Here is a 14,889-nt window from a genome sequence, read left to right on the forward strand (position 1 = left end):
CTCCTTTGACTGCCCCAAAAGGTGATTCTGGGGCACAGGTGTCAAACTCGCGGCCCTCCAGATGTTATGGACTACAGTTCCCATGGGGACTATGGGAACTGTAGTCCATAACATTTGGAGGGCCACGAGTTTGACACCTATGTGGGGGATCTTTGGATCTGTAAAGGGTAGAGGGGAGGGGGCAAACTTTTCCATGGGAATCAATGTAAATCCAATTAATCCGTTCTAGGCACTCCAAAAAACATACCAAAAGCACATTTTTGGGTGAATAAACATAGTGTTTAATGCTGAAAACAGTAACAAACAATAACACTAGGACCAGCTTCAGAGCCCTTGGACCAACGTCGCACCAGAAATCTGTCCAAAGAGGTCTGTTTCTGATGCCTCTTTAAGATTTGTCTGAAATGCGGCAAGACATTGTCATTAAACAAGTTGCAGACACGACCTGCAACCCAGCTTTGTCCGGGGTGATTTTTCTCCACAAAACCCCCCTTTTGCACCTTTACTGCAAATCGCATGAAAAAAACCGCAGGAGCAAATCGATGAAAAACTGAGACAAATTCTTTTTCTACTACTGACAAAATCAGATGAAAACCGAACCGATGAAAGTTCCCAGCAAGGCAATGAAAACCGAGGTTCCACTGTACTTGAAGATTCTCTCCCCCGGATGCCCTGTGCTGTGTGCCATGACATTTTGGCACACGATATACCATCTCTCTCAGGCACTGGGCCTTGTCCCTCCCTCGGGCCTTTAGGGACCGGAAGCCACCATCTTTTACTATTTTATATTATTTTTATTTGGAATGAACTGCTGCTATGCTGTAGAATTTATGTTTGAGTTTACTTTATAGGTATTATTGATGTTGTGCCCTGTTGTACACCGCCCAGAGCCCTTGGGGGGGGGGGGGGCGATTCCTAAATCTAATAATAAATAACATAAATAAAAAAAAATAAAGACAGAAGGATAGAAAAGGAGGTTAGGTAATTTCCAAGGCGTCCCATAACAATAAAGTCCTGTCCAGTTGCAGTACCTTTATGGTGACCCCTCATTGACGTTTCAAGGCATAGGACCAAAAGAGGTGTTTTGCCATTTGCCTGCCTCTGCGTTGCAACTCTGGTCTTCTTTGCTGGTCTCCCACCCAAGTACTGGCCAGGGCTAACCCGCCTTAGGCCTGACAAGGTTGGGATAGTCTGGGTCACCCTGGCACCAAGGGATTCCCATGACCCGATCCAAATATTGCTGAGCCAAGTTGCGGATGCTTAAACCAAAAGCGTAGGGCCAGGCTGTGCCTTGAACAAGTTGCTGGCATAAACCGCCCGTCCTTTTCCCCATCCTCAGGCCTGCTGCGGTTGGAGGAGCTGGTGCGTCAGTTTCTCATCTCCAAGGAGACGCTCTCGATCCGGATGCTGGACGACACCAACGACCCAACGCCGCTGCTGAAGGAGATCCGCGACGACAAGATCTCCACCATTATCATTGATGCTAATGCTTCCATCTCCTATCTCATCCTCAAGAAGGTGAGGAACGAGCAAAGTCCCCCGTTCCCGGGCAGCTCACCATATTTCCTGCCTTCGGCTTGGGTGCCGTAAGCAGCAGGGCTCACTAGTGGTATTCGGCTTCTCTTTAGATTACTAGGATGGTCTTCAACCTATGGGTTGGGACTCTCAGGTACCACAGTGGCGTATCTGCCCAGGGACATGGGGTAACCCATGTCTCCAGGCACCACCGCAGCATGCATCTGGTCACGTGGGGGGCGCAAAATCGGCCACCCCCCATGACCAAAGAGTCAGCCGCCCCGAGGGAGGCAACTCTGACAAAACACGGAGCCGAAACAGCCTAGCCGGCTGCCAGCAGAATTAAAGTAAGTGGGAGAGGTGGGATTTAAGTGCCTTGAGTCTATGCGTTTTCAAGTTATGGAGTGATCATTTCCAGCAACTTCATACCGCAAGCGAGCCTTGAAATAGAAATTTGCATAGTTCCACCACGGCTCTGACCCTTGGTTTGTTCTGCACTGTTGTGCCATTGGCCCTTTGTTTGAGATGCCTTCCTCTGGCCACCTCAGTCTGCTGCCCATGGTCCTTGCTTTGATGCTGGAGCCCTCAGAACTCTGGTTTCCCCTTTTCCCTGTCTCGTGATTCTGATGTCACACTACTGCAACTCAGTGAGTCAAATGCTGGTACCTGCAGATGGCCTTAAGTCTGGAACCCCACTGGACTCTGACCGGTCTCACTGGAAGAAGAAGAGTTGGATTTATCTCCCCCCTTTCTCTCCTGCAAGGAGACTCAAAGGGGCTGACAATCTCCTTGCCCTTCCCCCCTCCACAACAAACACCCTGAGAGGTGGGTGGGTCTAAGAGAGCTCAGAAGAACTGTGACTAGTCCATGGTCACCCAGCTGGCGTGTGTGGGAGTGCACAGGCTAATCTGAATTCCCCAGATAAGCCTCCACAGCTCAGGCAGCAGAGCGGGGGATCAAACCCGGTTCTTCCAGATTAGAGTGCACCTGCTCTTAACCACTATGCCACTGCTGCTCCAGAAGTTGATTCTGTTCTAGGGAAGGGAAGAGGGCCTCGGGTTTCTACTTCAGCTTCGCACTAAAGCTGTGCCTCTGAACACTCATTTGGTAAAGGGGCTCACGGGTCCAGGATGAGGTTCTCTGGAGGAAACTGATTCTCCTTTCGATTTTTGTTTTGCAGGCCTCTGAGCTGGGGATGACTTCTGCCTTCTACAAGTATATCCTGACCACAATGGTGAGTTCCGTGGTGTCTATCTGTGTATCTTATCTCTCCGCTCAGCAAAAGAGCTCAGGTTGTTTGCTGAAGGGCCCAGTTTAACACCTCATCGTCTTCACTTAGCGGGGCTAAGAAAGACCCTTCCTGGGAATCACGGGAAGCTACTGCCAATCAAGAGTGCTCGGCACAGATACAGAAGGGTCGATAGCGTGACTTGGTATCAGGGGTTCATTTGGGAGGATTTCTGATCCAGCTTAACCAGACAGCCCAATCCAAAGGAGATTGGTGCTGGGAATGGTGCTATTGTGCTGCGTCCAAGAAGAAGAAGAAGAGTTTGGATTTATGCCCCCCTTCTCTTCCATAAGGAAGGAGAAGAAGAAGAGTTCGGATTTATATCCCCCTTTCTCTCCTGTAGGAGACTCAAAGGGGCTGACAATCTCCTTTCCCTCCCCCCTCACAACAAACACCCTGTGAGGTAGGTGGGGCTAAGAGAGCTCCGAGAAGCTGTGGCTAGCCCAAGGTCACCCAGCTGGTGTGTGTGGGAGTGCACAGGCTAATCTGAATTCCCCAGATAAGCCTCCACAGCTCAGGCGGCAGAGTGGGGAATCAAACCCGGCTCCTCCAGATTAGATACACGAGCTCTTAACTTCCTACGCCACTGCTGGAGATTTAAAGGGGCTTACAAACTTCTTTCCCTTCCTCTCCCCAAAACAGAAACCTTGTGAGGTATATGGGGTTTAGAGAGTTCTGAGAGAACTATGACTACCCGAAGGTCACCCAGCAGGCTTCATGCGCAGGAGCGGAGAAACAAATCCAGTTCACCCGATTAGACTCTGCTGCTCAGATGGAGGAGTGGGGAATCGAACCCGGTTCTCCAGATCAGAGTCCACTACTCTTAACCGCTACACCACGCTGCCTCTCCCTGCGCCACGCTGGCCCTCCCCACCATGCTGGCAATTGGCAGAGTTGGTGCTGAGGGAGAAGGAGAGAATTCTGTGCTCTCCCAGGAAAGCTCATAATTGGGAATGGCTTGTGCCACACTTTTTGTGGCTAAGTCTGGGCTGCAAAAAGGGGGTGTTCCTGGGCCAAACCTCCTCTGGGAGTTAGTCGACTCTTGCCCCTGGAATGCCCCCTCCATGCTGGTGTGGTCTCCTGCAGCAGAGGAGTCCCAGATTTGGGGTTTGTTGGCAATTATGCTGGTGCACGTGTCACTCCACTTCTACAGCTTTGCACCTCTTTGCATTGCTCCAAACTGGTGAATGAACTCAAGTGCAGAAATCTCACATTGTAATCTCCCCTTGAAGCAAACTGGTGAATGAACTCAGGTGCAGAAATCTCACATTGTAATCTCCCCTTGAAGCAAACTGGTGAATGAACTCAAGTGCAGAAATCTCACGTTGTAATCTCCCCGTGAAGCAAACTGGTGAATGAACTCAAGTGCAGAAATCTCACATTGTAATCTCCCCTTGAAGCAAACTGGTGAATGAACTCAGGTGCAGAAATCTCACGTTGTAATCTCCCCGTGAAGCAAACTGGTGAATGAACTCAGGTGCAGAAATCTCACATTGTAATCTCCCCTTGAAGCAAACTGGTGAATGAACTCAGGTGCAGAAATCTCACGTTGTAATCTCCCCGTGAAGCAAACTGGTGAATGAACTCAAGTGCAGAAATCTCACATTGTAATCTCCCCTTGAAGCAAACTGGTGAATGAACTCAAGTGCAGAAATCTCACATTGTAATCTCCCCTTATTTCCTTATGTTCTTATGTTCATTTCACAGTTAATTCCAAATTCCTGATATTTTCTTCTCTTCACTTCTTATTGTGAGAGTGGCACTCTGCACATGCTTCTTAGATACTCTGCCTGGGCAGTGTGTGAGAGCAAAGGGATGGGGTGAACGGAAAGCAGATTGGGGATCGGGCGGTATATAAATTTAAGAAATAAATAAATAAAATAAAAAAATATGACATACAATGCAGGAGACCCCAGGAGTCAAACTGCACCCCAGATGTGGATTTGCCACTGTAAACCGCCACTCTGGTTTTTGACCCCTGGAGTTTCAGAAACGTGCCGTGCCGTGTGTTGTGTTGTGTGGGAGAAAAGCAGGGGTGGAATTCAGGGTCTCTGTCTTTGGGGGCCACCCCGTGTTTGGAGTCGCTGGTGCTTCCTTCCATCCGGGGTTTGGCGCTGGTTTCAGAAACGCGGTCTTGATCGGTGGCGGAAAAGAGAGGTTGGATTTAGTCCAGCGGCTGTTTCAGCAGTGATGAAAGGTGACCCTGCCATAGAAATCCAGCCCGGAGGTCTGTTGTGCTTCTGATGCACTCACGCTTCTCTAAGCAGACGACACTAAGTCCAGGGCGGCATTTTCAAAGGGTCAGAGGTTTTTCCCCCCCTCTTTGAAGGAGAAAGTGTTGCAGGCTTAGCAGAAAAGATGAAGAGCTGGCCATTCTGGGACCGCTGCTGGGCCTTCCTCACCTTCATCGTCTCCTGCCTTATTATCGTCATCTTCATTATTGTTACTCTCATTATTATTATTAGCATCATCTCCATTTATAGCCCGCCTCTCTCATTGAGACTTGAGGCAGGTTTCGAAGCATGAAAAGCCATCAAACAGCAAAGAACCCGCATAAACAAAGCATCGTTCCAGTATTGCTGTGGATCACTTCTGGCAGGTTTGGGCAGCAGTGGCTGATTTTTATTTAGTGCATTTATTTAATTTACTTGCACGCCATCATTCTCTCCGACGGGAACACAAAGCAGCTTCTCCTCTCCTCCGTTTTATCCTCACAACAACCTTACGAGGTAGGTTTAGGATGAGAAAGCTTGACGGGCTGAAGGGTCACTTAGCGAGCCTCCGTGGCACGAGTGCGTGACCAGCAGGAGGCGCTTGAAGTTTCCTCCCATTGGGCAAAAGTAAGCGAGATTGCCAGGTCTGTGCCACCTTGTGGGGGGCGCCAAAAATGCAGGTGGGATTTTTTGAATTTTCAGTGTTTTTCTGTTTTTGGCCTGCAGGGGCACAGTTTTTAGGCCAGCAGCACCAAAAGTTCAGGGATTTTTCAGGAGACTATCCTAATGGATGCATCACCCAGGTTTGAGTAGGTGTTTGGTTTAGGGAGTCCAAAGTTATGGACTCCCATAGGGAGTGTCCCCATCCCCCATTGTTTCCAATGTGAGCTAATAGGAGATGGGGGCTATACCTTTGAGGGTTCATAACTTTGGACCCCCTGAACCAAACTTCACCAAACCTGGGTGATATCATCAGTAAGGGCTCATGAAAATACTCTGAAATTTTGGTGCTGCTATCTTAATAATTGCACTCCTGACAGCAGGCACACTCTAAATTTCCCCAGATTCTCCTTTTAAATCCACCCCCTTCCTGCCAATGCTTGTTTTCTTTCTTTCTTTCTTTCTTTTATTCTTTCAATGCCTATTAAAGGTTGTTGTTGTTGGGGGGGGGGCATCAAACTCAGGTTTTGCCCAGGGCTCCAGTTTGCCTAGGTACGCCACTGCGAATTCCAGCGTGGGCGTTTCAGATACTGATCTGACACACTCCGCTACTACACTGGCTGAATATCTGGCAGATGTTTTTGCCCAGACCACTCCTCTGAGAGAGACCCTGACCCTTTCTGCGCAAGTCTGTCCCCCGCTTTATCCTGAGGTATGTCTGACCTTGCCTCCTCCAAATGATTCTGGCCGCCATTTTGTGATCTCTCCCTTTTTCCTCCTTTTTTTGTTTGAGAATTTTGCTTCTCAGGCAGATTCTGCACGGGTCCCCAAAAAAGCGGTGTGAAAATGGTGTCAATCTATTGACGAAGGCTTTCACGGCCGGAATCACTGGGGTGCTGTGTGGTTTCCGGGCTGTATGGCCGTGTTCCAGCAGCATTCTCTCCTGACGTTTCGCTCAGACACGAATCAAAGAACACGAGAGGCACTGCAGACTAGTTCAGCCAGAAAAATCAGCAATAGCAGAACACTTGATAAACCAACCTGGACACAGAATATTATTTGAGAACACAGAAATTCTGGACCACTCTGACAACCACTACATCAGACTACACAGAGAAGCCATTGAAATTCACAAGCACGTGGTCAATTTCAACAGGAAGCAAGAAACCATGAAAATGAACAGAATTTGGCTGCCAGTGTTGAAAAACTCTAGAATCAAGACAGTGACTGATCAGCTCCACACTAGCACAGGACAGCTATAGACTATAGCACTCAAAGGAAACAAAGACCAGGATACTTCTATTCAGATCCATTCACCTATTGACCTTGCTATCTTCATTGTTACTCCCATGCTACAGACTTCTCTGTGACTCACATGCCAGGCTACTCTATTCAGATGGCCTCACCTTTTGACCTCACAGTGTATCTACTCCACTGCTGTCCATTCCTACCATCAGATCCTCTGAAGGTGCCAGCCACAGATGCAGGCGAAACGTCAGGAGAGAATGCTGCTAGAACACGGCCATACAGCCCGGAAACCACACAGCACCCATGGTGTAAATCCTTTTACACCATTTTCACACCATTTTCACCACTGTTTTTGTCCCATGTGGAATCTGCCATGTTTCACAGTGGAGTGCTGCAGTTCTCTGTGCTTTCTTTAGATCGTCCTTCAATATTAGCCCCCCACCCCCCAAGACACCTGCAGGTAAATCAGAAAAAAAACCTGCAGGAAAAACAGGCAGGGGAGGCAAGGAGTGAGCTGAGAAAATGGCACCGGTGAAGAAATGCAGGGAAGGCAGAGAGGCTTAAAGGGACCATGCCGGCAAATGAAGCCATTTTGAAAACATTTCAACTAAAGAATCGTTTTAAAGGGCCATTCACAGTGGTGAATGTATGCCCCAGGGGCGCATTCATTGAAAATGCTGGGGGGAAGAATTAGGACTAATAAAAGGAAACACTTCTTCACGCAACGTGTGATTGGTGTTTGGAATATGCTGCCACAGGAGGTGGCGATGGCCCCTAACCTGGATAGCTTTAAAAGGGGCTTGGACAGATTGATGGAGGAGAAGTCGATCTCTGGCTACCAATCTTGATCCTCTTTGATCTGAGATTGCAGATGCCTTAACAGTCCAGGTGCTCGGGAGCAACAGCCGCAGAAGGCCATTGCTTTCACATCCTGCAGGTGAGCTCCCAAAGGCACCTGGTGGGCCACTGCGAGTAGCAGAGAGCTGGACTAGATGGACTCTGGTCTGATCCAGCTGGCTTGTTCTTATGTTCTTATGGTGGGATTCAGCATGTTCGCACCACTTCAGCAGAACCCGTTGTTCAAATGGTGCTTGTAAACAACCAGTTGGTAAATTATTTGAATCCCACCCCCAGAACTGGTTGTTAAATTATTTGAATCCCTCCACCGGGCATTCATTGAAAAATATTTTGAGGCTGCAAATAAGTTTTGGGATAAAAACAACGCGGAACTCCACAGAGGAAACATTTTATTTCCTACTTCAAAACATTCTAAAGCGTCTGTCTGTATAGGGCGGTATGGATCTTTGTTGCGATGTGATCTTATGCAACTGCATACTTGTGCGTGCAACTGAACGATGTGGATAGGCCCAGTAAATTTAAGAACATAAGAACATAAGAACAAGCCAGCTGGATCAGACCACAGTCCATCTAGTCCAGCTCTCTGCTACTCGCAGTGGCCCACCAGGTGCCTTTGGGAGCTCACATGCAGGATGTGAAAGCAATGGCCTTCTGTGGCTGTTGCTCCCGAGCACCTGATCTGCTAAGGCATTTGCAATCTCAGATCAAAGAGGATCAAGATTGGTAGCCATAAATCGACTTCTCCTCCATCAATCTGTCCAAGCCCCTTTTAAAGCTATCCAGGTTAGTGGCCATCACCACCTCCTGTGGCAGCATATTCTAAACACCAATCACACGTTGCGTGAAGAAGTGTTTCCTTTTATTAGTCCTAATTCTTCCCCCCAGCATTTTCAACGAATGCCCCCTGGTTCTAGTATTGTGAGAAAGAGAGAAACATTTCTCTCTGTCAACATTTTCTACCCCGTGCATAATTTTGTAGACTTCAATCACATCCCCCCTCAGCCGTCTCCTCTCCAAACTAAAGAGTCCTAAACGCTGCAGCCTTTCCTCATAGGGAAGATGCTCCAGTCCCTCAATCATCCTTGTTGCCCTTCTCTGCACTTTTTTTTCCCTATCTCCTATTTGGTTGTACACCTTCTAACTGAGGTTTTAATTTAATGTTTTGTTTTTTAATAGCTGGTGGTTTTAATTGTTTTGCTGCGTGCTATTCTGGCGCACCTGGTGTGGAAAAGCAGGGTCTAAAAGAATACAGCCCAGTGGTTTGCCTTCAGGGGAATCAGCAGGTTCCAGATTTGAAGCCCAAGTTGAAGACGACTTTCTCTTGCTGCTTAGAATGGCAACAGCCAGTCTTGTTTGTACATTGGAGCCTCGGTTTTCGTTGGTAATCCGTCCAAAAAGAACCTATGAAAACCGAAACCGATGAAAACCGAGGCAAACTTTTCCATGGGAATCAATGTAAATCCAATTAATCCATTCTAGGCACTCCAAAAAACATACCAAAAACACAATGTTTGGGTGAATAAACATAGTGTTTAATGCTGAAAACAGTAACAAACAATAACACTAGGACCAGCTTCAGAGCCAGTGGACCAACGTCGCACCAGAAAGCTGTCCAAAGAGATCTGTTTCTGATGCCTCTTTAAGATTTGTCTGAAATGGGGCGAGACATGGTCATTAAACAAGCTGCAGACATGGCCTGCAACAGCTTTGTCCGGGTGATTTTTCTCCACAAACCCCTGCACCTTACTGCAAATCGATGAAAACCGAGGCAAATCGATGAAAACAGAGACAAAATTTTCACTGAAAAAATCGATAAAAACCGAAACCGATGAAAACCGAAGGCAATGAAAACCGAGGTTCCACTGTACTTGAAGGTGAAAAGTGGAGAGAAAAGGTATCAAGTTAACCCAACTTCCATGCTAAGCAAAGCTGGATTCTGAAACCTGCATAAATGATGGAAATGAAGCCAAGGAGGCTTTTGAAGCACCAAAACGGCCTCGTCTCTGTAAATCTTGTATTGCCCCCTTGAAGAATCAACCGGCTGTTGTGGGACTTCCGAACTGTGTGACCCGGAAAAACCCCAGCAGCCAACTTGCGCTGACCCTGACGCCAAGGCTGCGAGATTTTGATAGATACAGCCCTCATACTGTCAAACCTTCCCGTGCTGCTGAGAGGACTAGAAACGTCCTTTTTATATTCTTTTTTAAAACAAAGCCCAAGCATCATATTGTGTGGAACTCCTCGCGGAATGGTGCGCTTACGCTGTGCCGTCTCAGAATATACACAGATATCCTGGCTGTGGTTTAGCCTTTATCTTTCCTCGAGTGGGGCCCACCTTAGGACAGGTGGGATAGCTAAATTTGAGTCCAGGAGTACTTTAGAGACCCACAAGGTTTCCGGAGTATAAACTTTCAAGATTGGCAGATCCCTTCATCAGATGCAGGCTCTAATCTTGATTAAAGATGCTTTGACTCTCAAATGCTTGTGCTCCGGAACTCTTGTGGGTCTCTAAGGGGCTGCTGTACTCAAATTTAGCTGTTCTGAATCTAGATCTACTCCAGACCAACACAGTTGGCCTACTCCAGTTGGCCTACTCCAGGCCAACTTCAAACTATCCTCTTAGGACAGGTCGACTCCGGGCCCTTCCGCACATGCAGAATAATACATTTTCAATCCACTTTCAATGCACTTTGCAGCTGGATTTTACTGCGCGAAATAGCAAAATTCACTTGCAAACAATTGTTAAAGTGGGGTGCTTTGTGGTTTCCTGGCTGTATGGCCGTGTTCTAGCAGCATTCTCTCCTGATGTTTCTCCTGCATCTGTGGCTGGCATCTTCAGAGGATCTGATGCCAAAGATGCCAGCCACAGATGCAGGCGAAACATCATAAGAACATAAGAACAAGCCAGCTGGAACAGACCAGAGTCCATCTAGTCCAGCTCTCTGCTACTCGCAGTGGCCCACCAGGTGCCTTTGGGAGCTCACCTGCAGGATGTGAAAGCAATGGCCTTCTGCGGCTGTTGCTCCCGAGCACCTGGACTGTTAAGGCATTTGCAATCTCAGATCAAAGAGGATCAAGATTGGTAGCCATAGATTGACTTCTCCTCCATCAATCTGTCCAAGCACCCTTTAAAGCTATCCAGGTTAGTGGCCATCACCACCTCCTGTGGCAGCATATTCCAAACACCAATCACACGTTGCGTGAAGAAGTGTTTCCTTTTACTAGTCCTAATTCTTCCCCCCAGCATTTTCAGTGTATGCCCCCTGGTTCTAGTATTGTGCGAAAGAGAGAAAAATTTCTCTCTGTCTCTCTCTGTCAGGAGAGAATGATGCTAGAACACGGCCATACAGCCTGGAAACCACACAACACCCCAGTGATTCCGGCCATGAAAGCCTTCGACAATAAATTGTTAAAGTGCATAGAAAGTGTATTCTGCGTGTGTGAAAGTGCCCTCAGTTCTGCATCCCTGTCATGTATGTCTCCTAGAACAGGGTTTTGTGGGATCGCAAGCCGATCCTGAAAGCTATGCAGCCCATCTCCAGGAACAGCCTATATTCCCCAGAGCGATGTGTTTCTCTGTGATTCCAAAGGAATTGCCCTACCCAGTGGTAATTGCCAGTTCCTGTTTCTGCGAGTGCCAATTAACTCATTCACCCATCCGGGGACTGACCTGGCTGGACCTCCTTTGCCGAAGCAGACTTTGACGGGATCGCAGCTGGAGGCGTACATCTCGCCAGATGTTTCCAACCTAATTCGGCCGTGCTCAGTACGAGCGGCTGCTGGAGTTCAGTCGCTACCCCGCAGACCGCACAGCCGCTTCAGGTCTTGGCTGTTCTGAGCGCCGCCGAAGAAGAAGCGTTCTCTCCGCAAGCACCCCCGTGAATCTGGCGCTATAGCTCTCTGCGGAGGCTGCTCCATCCTGATAAGCTGCGTGGTCGTCCCACAGTTCTGGAGATCAGCAGTGCTGTCTGTGCGAGAGACGAGACACTGTTATCCCATAGTTCTGCCCCTCCGAGGGGTTTTGTCTTGCCTCTGGTTGCCCTGCCAAATTGTAATCAAGTATAGCAATGGTTCGTTGCTGTTTCCTCCCAAAGGAAAGGAGGAAACAAAATGTTTTCGGTTGCTAAAAACTCTAATTGCTCCATGCTTATAATTAGCACTGTGCTGAATATTCACCTTTGTACATTTTAGAGTGAAAGAATCCACCCCTCCCCACCAGGGAGAGAAGATTAAAATATTCCCCGGAATCTTCCATTGTACTTCGTTCGTTGCATTTGCTTTTGCTTTTCTCAGTTTTCACTTCCCCTCCATTCTCCTACCTTCAATACCGTTTTTTTGTCCTCCGGCTGTCCTTCCATGAGGAACACCAGCTAATAATCGCACAAGTAGTGAACGTGATGATGTCACACGGCCACTTAGCCAATCAGAGCTGGAAGTATGGTGATGGCATAAAGCCAATCAGGAGCAAGGGTGAAATAAGCATTGTCTCGCTCTAAATAGGGGGTCCCGCAAAGAGCTGTGATGTATCCATGCTATGCAAAAGGGGAAGGTACACACCAAAGTGAAAATGAAGAAAACTTGTACCAACCAGGCTACAATAATAACTTCAAAAATTTGTTCTCCCACTGGGGTAGCAATTTACTTATAAGTAACCAAAATAATTTTATAATTTTACAAACAGTTAACAAGATGTTTTGGAAAAATTGTTTACATTCTCCCATTGGAGTAACGAAAAGAACTTTTTTTATATATACAGGTTAGAACGGCACGGCAGTGTAATCTGAATACAAAAATAACAGCTAGCCAGATTCTGGATAATTAACTGGCCTCGTTAAACTTCACGGCTGTTCTGAAAAGAAACAAAATAAAGACTTGTTACAAAGAATTACAATTTACAAGTGAAACTGATTTCCAAAACATAAAAATACTTACAAAGGCAGGTCAAAGTTACTTACTTACTTACTTACTTACTTACTTACTTACTTACTTACTTACTTACTTACTTACTTACTTGTTTGTTTGTTTGTTTGTTTGTTTGTTTGTTGGATTTATAATTTACTTATAAGTAAATTGCTACTCCAGTGGGAGAACAAATTTTTGAAGTTATTATTGTAGTCTGGTTGGTACAAGTTTTCTTCATTTTCACAACAGCTGTGATGTAAATATTGGTGTGCCTGTCCTAGCCCCTCTTAAAAAAATGCCCAAAGGCTAGGAGTTTCTTTTTGTGGGGCGTGTGCGAAAACCTTCCCCAAATCCTCCCATTTTGGCTAAACCTGTCTTTTAGCTTTACTTCTGTTTTGGAATTGGAGCATCAATTGCAAATGCAGTTATTACATTGTCAAAGGCTTTCAAGACCGGATTCAACTGATTGTGGTGGGTTTTCCGGGCTGCGTTTCGCCTGCATCTGTGGCTGGCATCTTGCTGGCATCTTGCGGCTGGCATCTTTCGCATCAGGTGAAACTTTAGGAACAAGATCCACCAGACCACGGCCACACAGCCCGGAAAACCCATCACAACCAGCAGTTATTATAAGTCACGTTATACCTGAATTTGTGTGGGCGTGCTTTGCAATTGTGAATGTAGTTGTTGCCGGTTTTATTATGGAGGTTGGAGAGAGGAGCTTTGTGCATGAAAATATGCTTCCCCCACTCCCATGGTCTAGAGCAGCTCGGGGGTCAGGACCCCTTTGGGGGTCGAACAACCCTTTCACAGGGGTCGCCTAAGACTCTCTGCACCAGTGTTCTCCATCTGTAAAATGGATAAATGTTAGGGTTGGGTTCACCACAACATGAGGAACTGTATTAAGGGGTCACGGCAATTGGAAGGTTGAGAACCACTAATCTAGAGAACAGGATGGTTCCTGACTATACAGATGATGCAAAGGGCACTAGCGGTAAAAGAGAGCTTTGGTCTCATATTCATCGTCTGGGATCTTGAGTGCCAGTGTGGCATAGATAATAGATGATTGTTCTTTGACCAGCGGAGGCTGGCTAGAAAACCCCAACCCTACCATGAACCTCTCTGGGTGGCCTTGAATAAATCTCTCTGGTGCCTGGGGGTCTGAGAGGATCACGTAGCAAAATCTCCACTACCCCGAGCTCTTTCGGAGGGCACCATACAAATTTGGTCAATGAATAACATTGACGTTTGCCCAGACCAGCGGCTTTTAGGTTTTCCAGACCAATCTGTTTATTAACCACAGCGTGCTAAATGTTTCTCTCAAGTTTCTCGTTTTCAGGCTAGACAGCTCCTTGCAGCTTCCCTCCGTCTTCCAAGACTTTGCTTCATCGGCCTCTTTCCAGATTGTCTTGAATTAACTCATTTCTTGTGGGGTACTGAAGATGAACAAGCTGATTAATGGGGCGTAGTGGTTAAGAGCAGGTGCACTCTAATCTGGAGGAACCGGGTTTGATTCCCCGCTCTGCCACTTGAGCTGTGGAGGCTTATCTGGTGAACCAGATTAGTTTGTGCACTCCAACGCATGCAAGTTGGGTGGCCTTGGACTAGTCACAGTTCTTCAGAGCTCTCTCAGCCCCACCCACCTCACAGGGTGTTTGTTGTGAGGGGAGAAGAGGAAGGAGTTTGTAAGCCCCTTTGAGTCTCCTTATTTCCCCCTTGAGTCTCCTTATTTCCAAATTTTTCTCTCTTTCTCACAATACTAGAACCAGGGGGCATTCATTGAAAATGCTGGGGGCGGGGGGGAGAATTAGGACTAATAAAAGGAAACACTTCTTCACACAACGTGTGATTGGTGTTTGGAATATGCTGCCACAGGAGGTGGTGATGGCCACTAACCTGGATAGCTTTAAAAAGGGCTTGGACAGATTGATGGAGGAGAAGTCGATCTATGGCTACCAATCTTGATCCTCCTTGATCTCAGATTGCAAATGCCTTAGCAGACCAGGTGCTCAGGAGCAGCAGCTGCAGAAGGCCATTGCTTTCACCTCCTGCATGTGAGCTCCCAAAGGCACCTGGTGGGCCACTGCGAGTAGCAGAGTGCTGGACTAGATGGACTCTGGTCTGATCCAGCAGGCTAGTTCTTATGTTCTTATGTTCTTAAAGGAGAGAAAGGGGGGATATAAAATCAAATCTTCTTCTTTTTCTAAT

The 14,889-nt window shown here is 47.2% G+C and overlaps 1 protein-coding gene across 1 annotated transcript in view; it reads left to right on the forward strand.

Annotated features, from left to right (window-relative positions):
- The window catches only part of GRIK5 (glutamate ionotropic receptor kainate type subunit 5), a 115,812-nt gene that overhangs the window by 52,205 nt on the left and 48,718 nt on the right, over positions 1-14,889 (forward strand). Inside the window, 2 exon segments of the mRNA XM_048501037.1 lie at positions 1,340-1,518; positions 2,696-2,749. Of these exon segments, the coding sequence (XP_048356994.1) occupies positions 1,340-1,518; positions 2,696-2,749 (233 nt within the window).

Source organism: Sphaerodactylus townsendi, linkage group LG06 (assembly GCF_021028975.2).
Source record: "Sphaerodactylus townsendi isolate TG3544 linkage group LG06, MPM_Stown_v2.3, whole genome shotgun sequence".
NCBI classification, from domain to species: domain Eukaryota; kingdom Metazoa; phylum Chordata; class Lepidosauria; order Squamata; family Sphaerodactylidae; genus Sphaerodactylus; species Sphaerodactylus townsendi.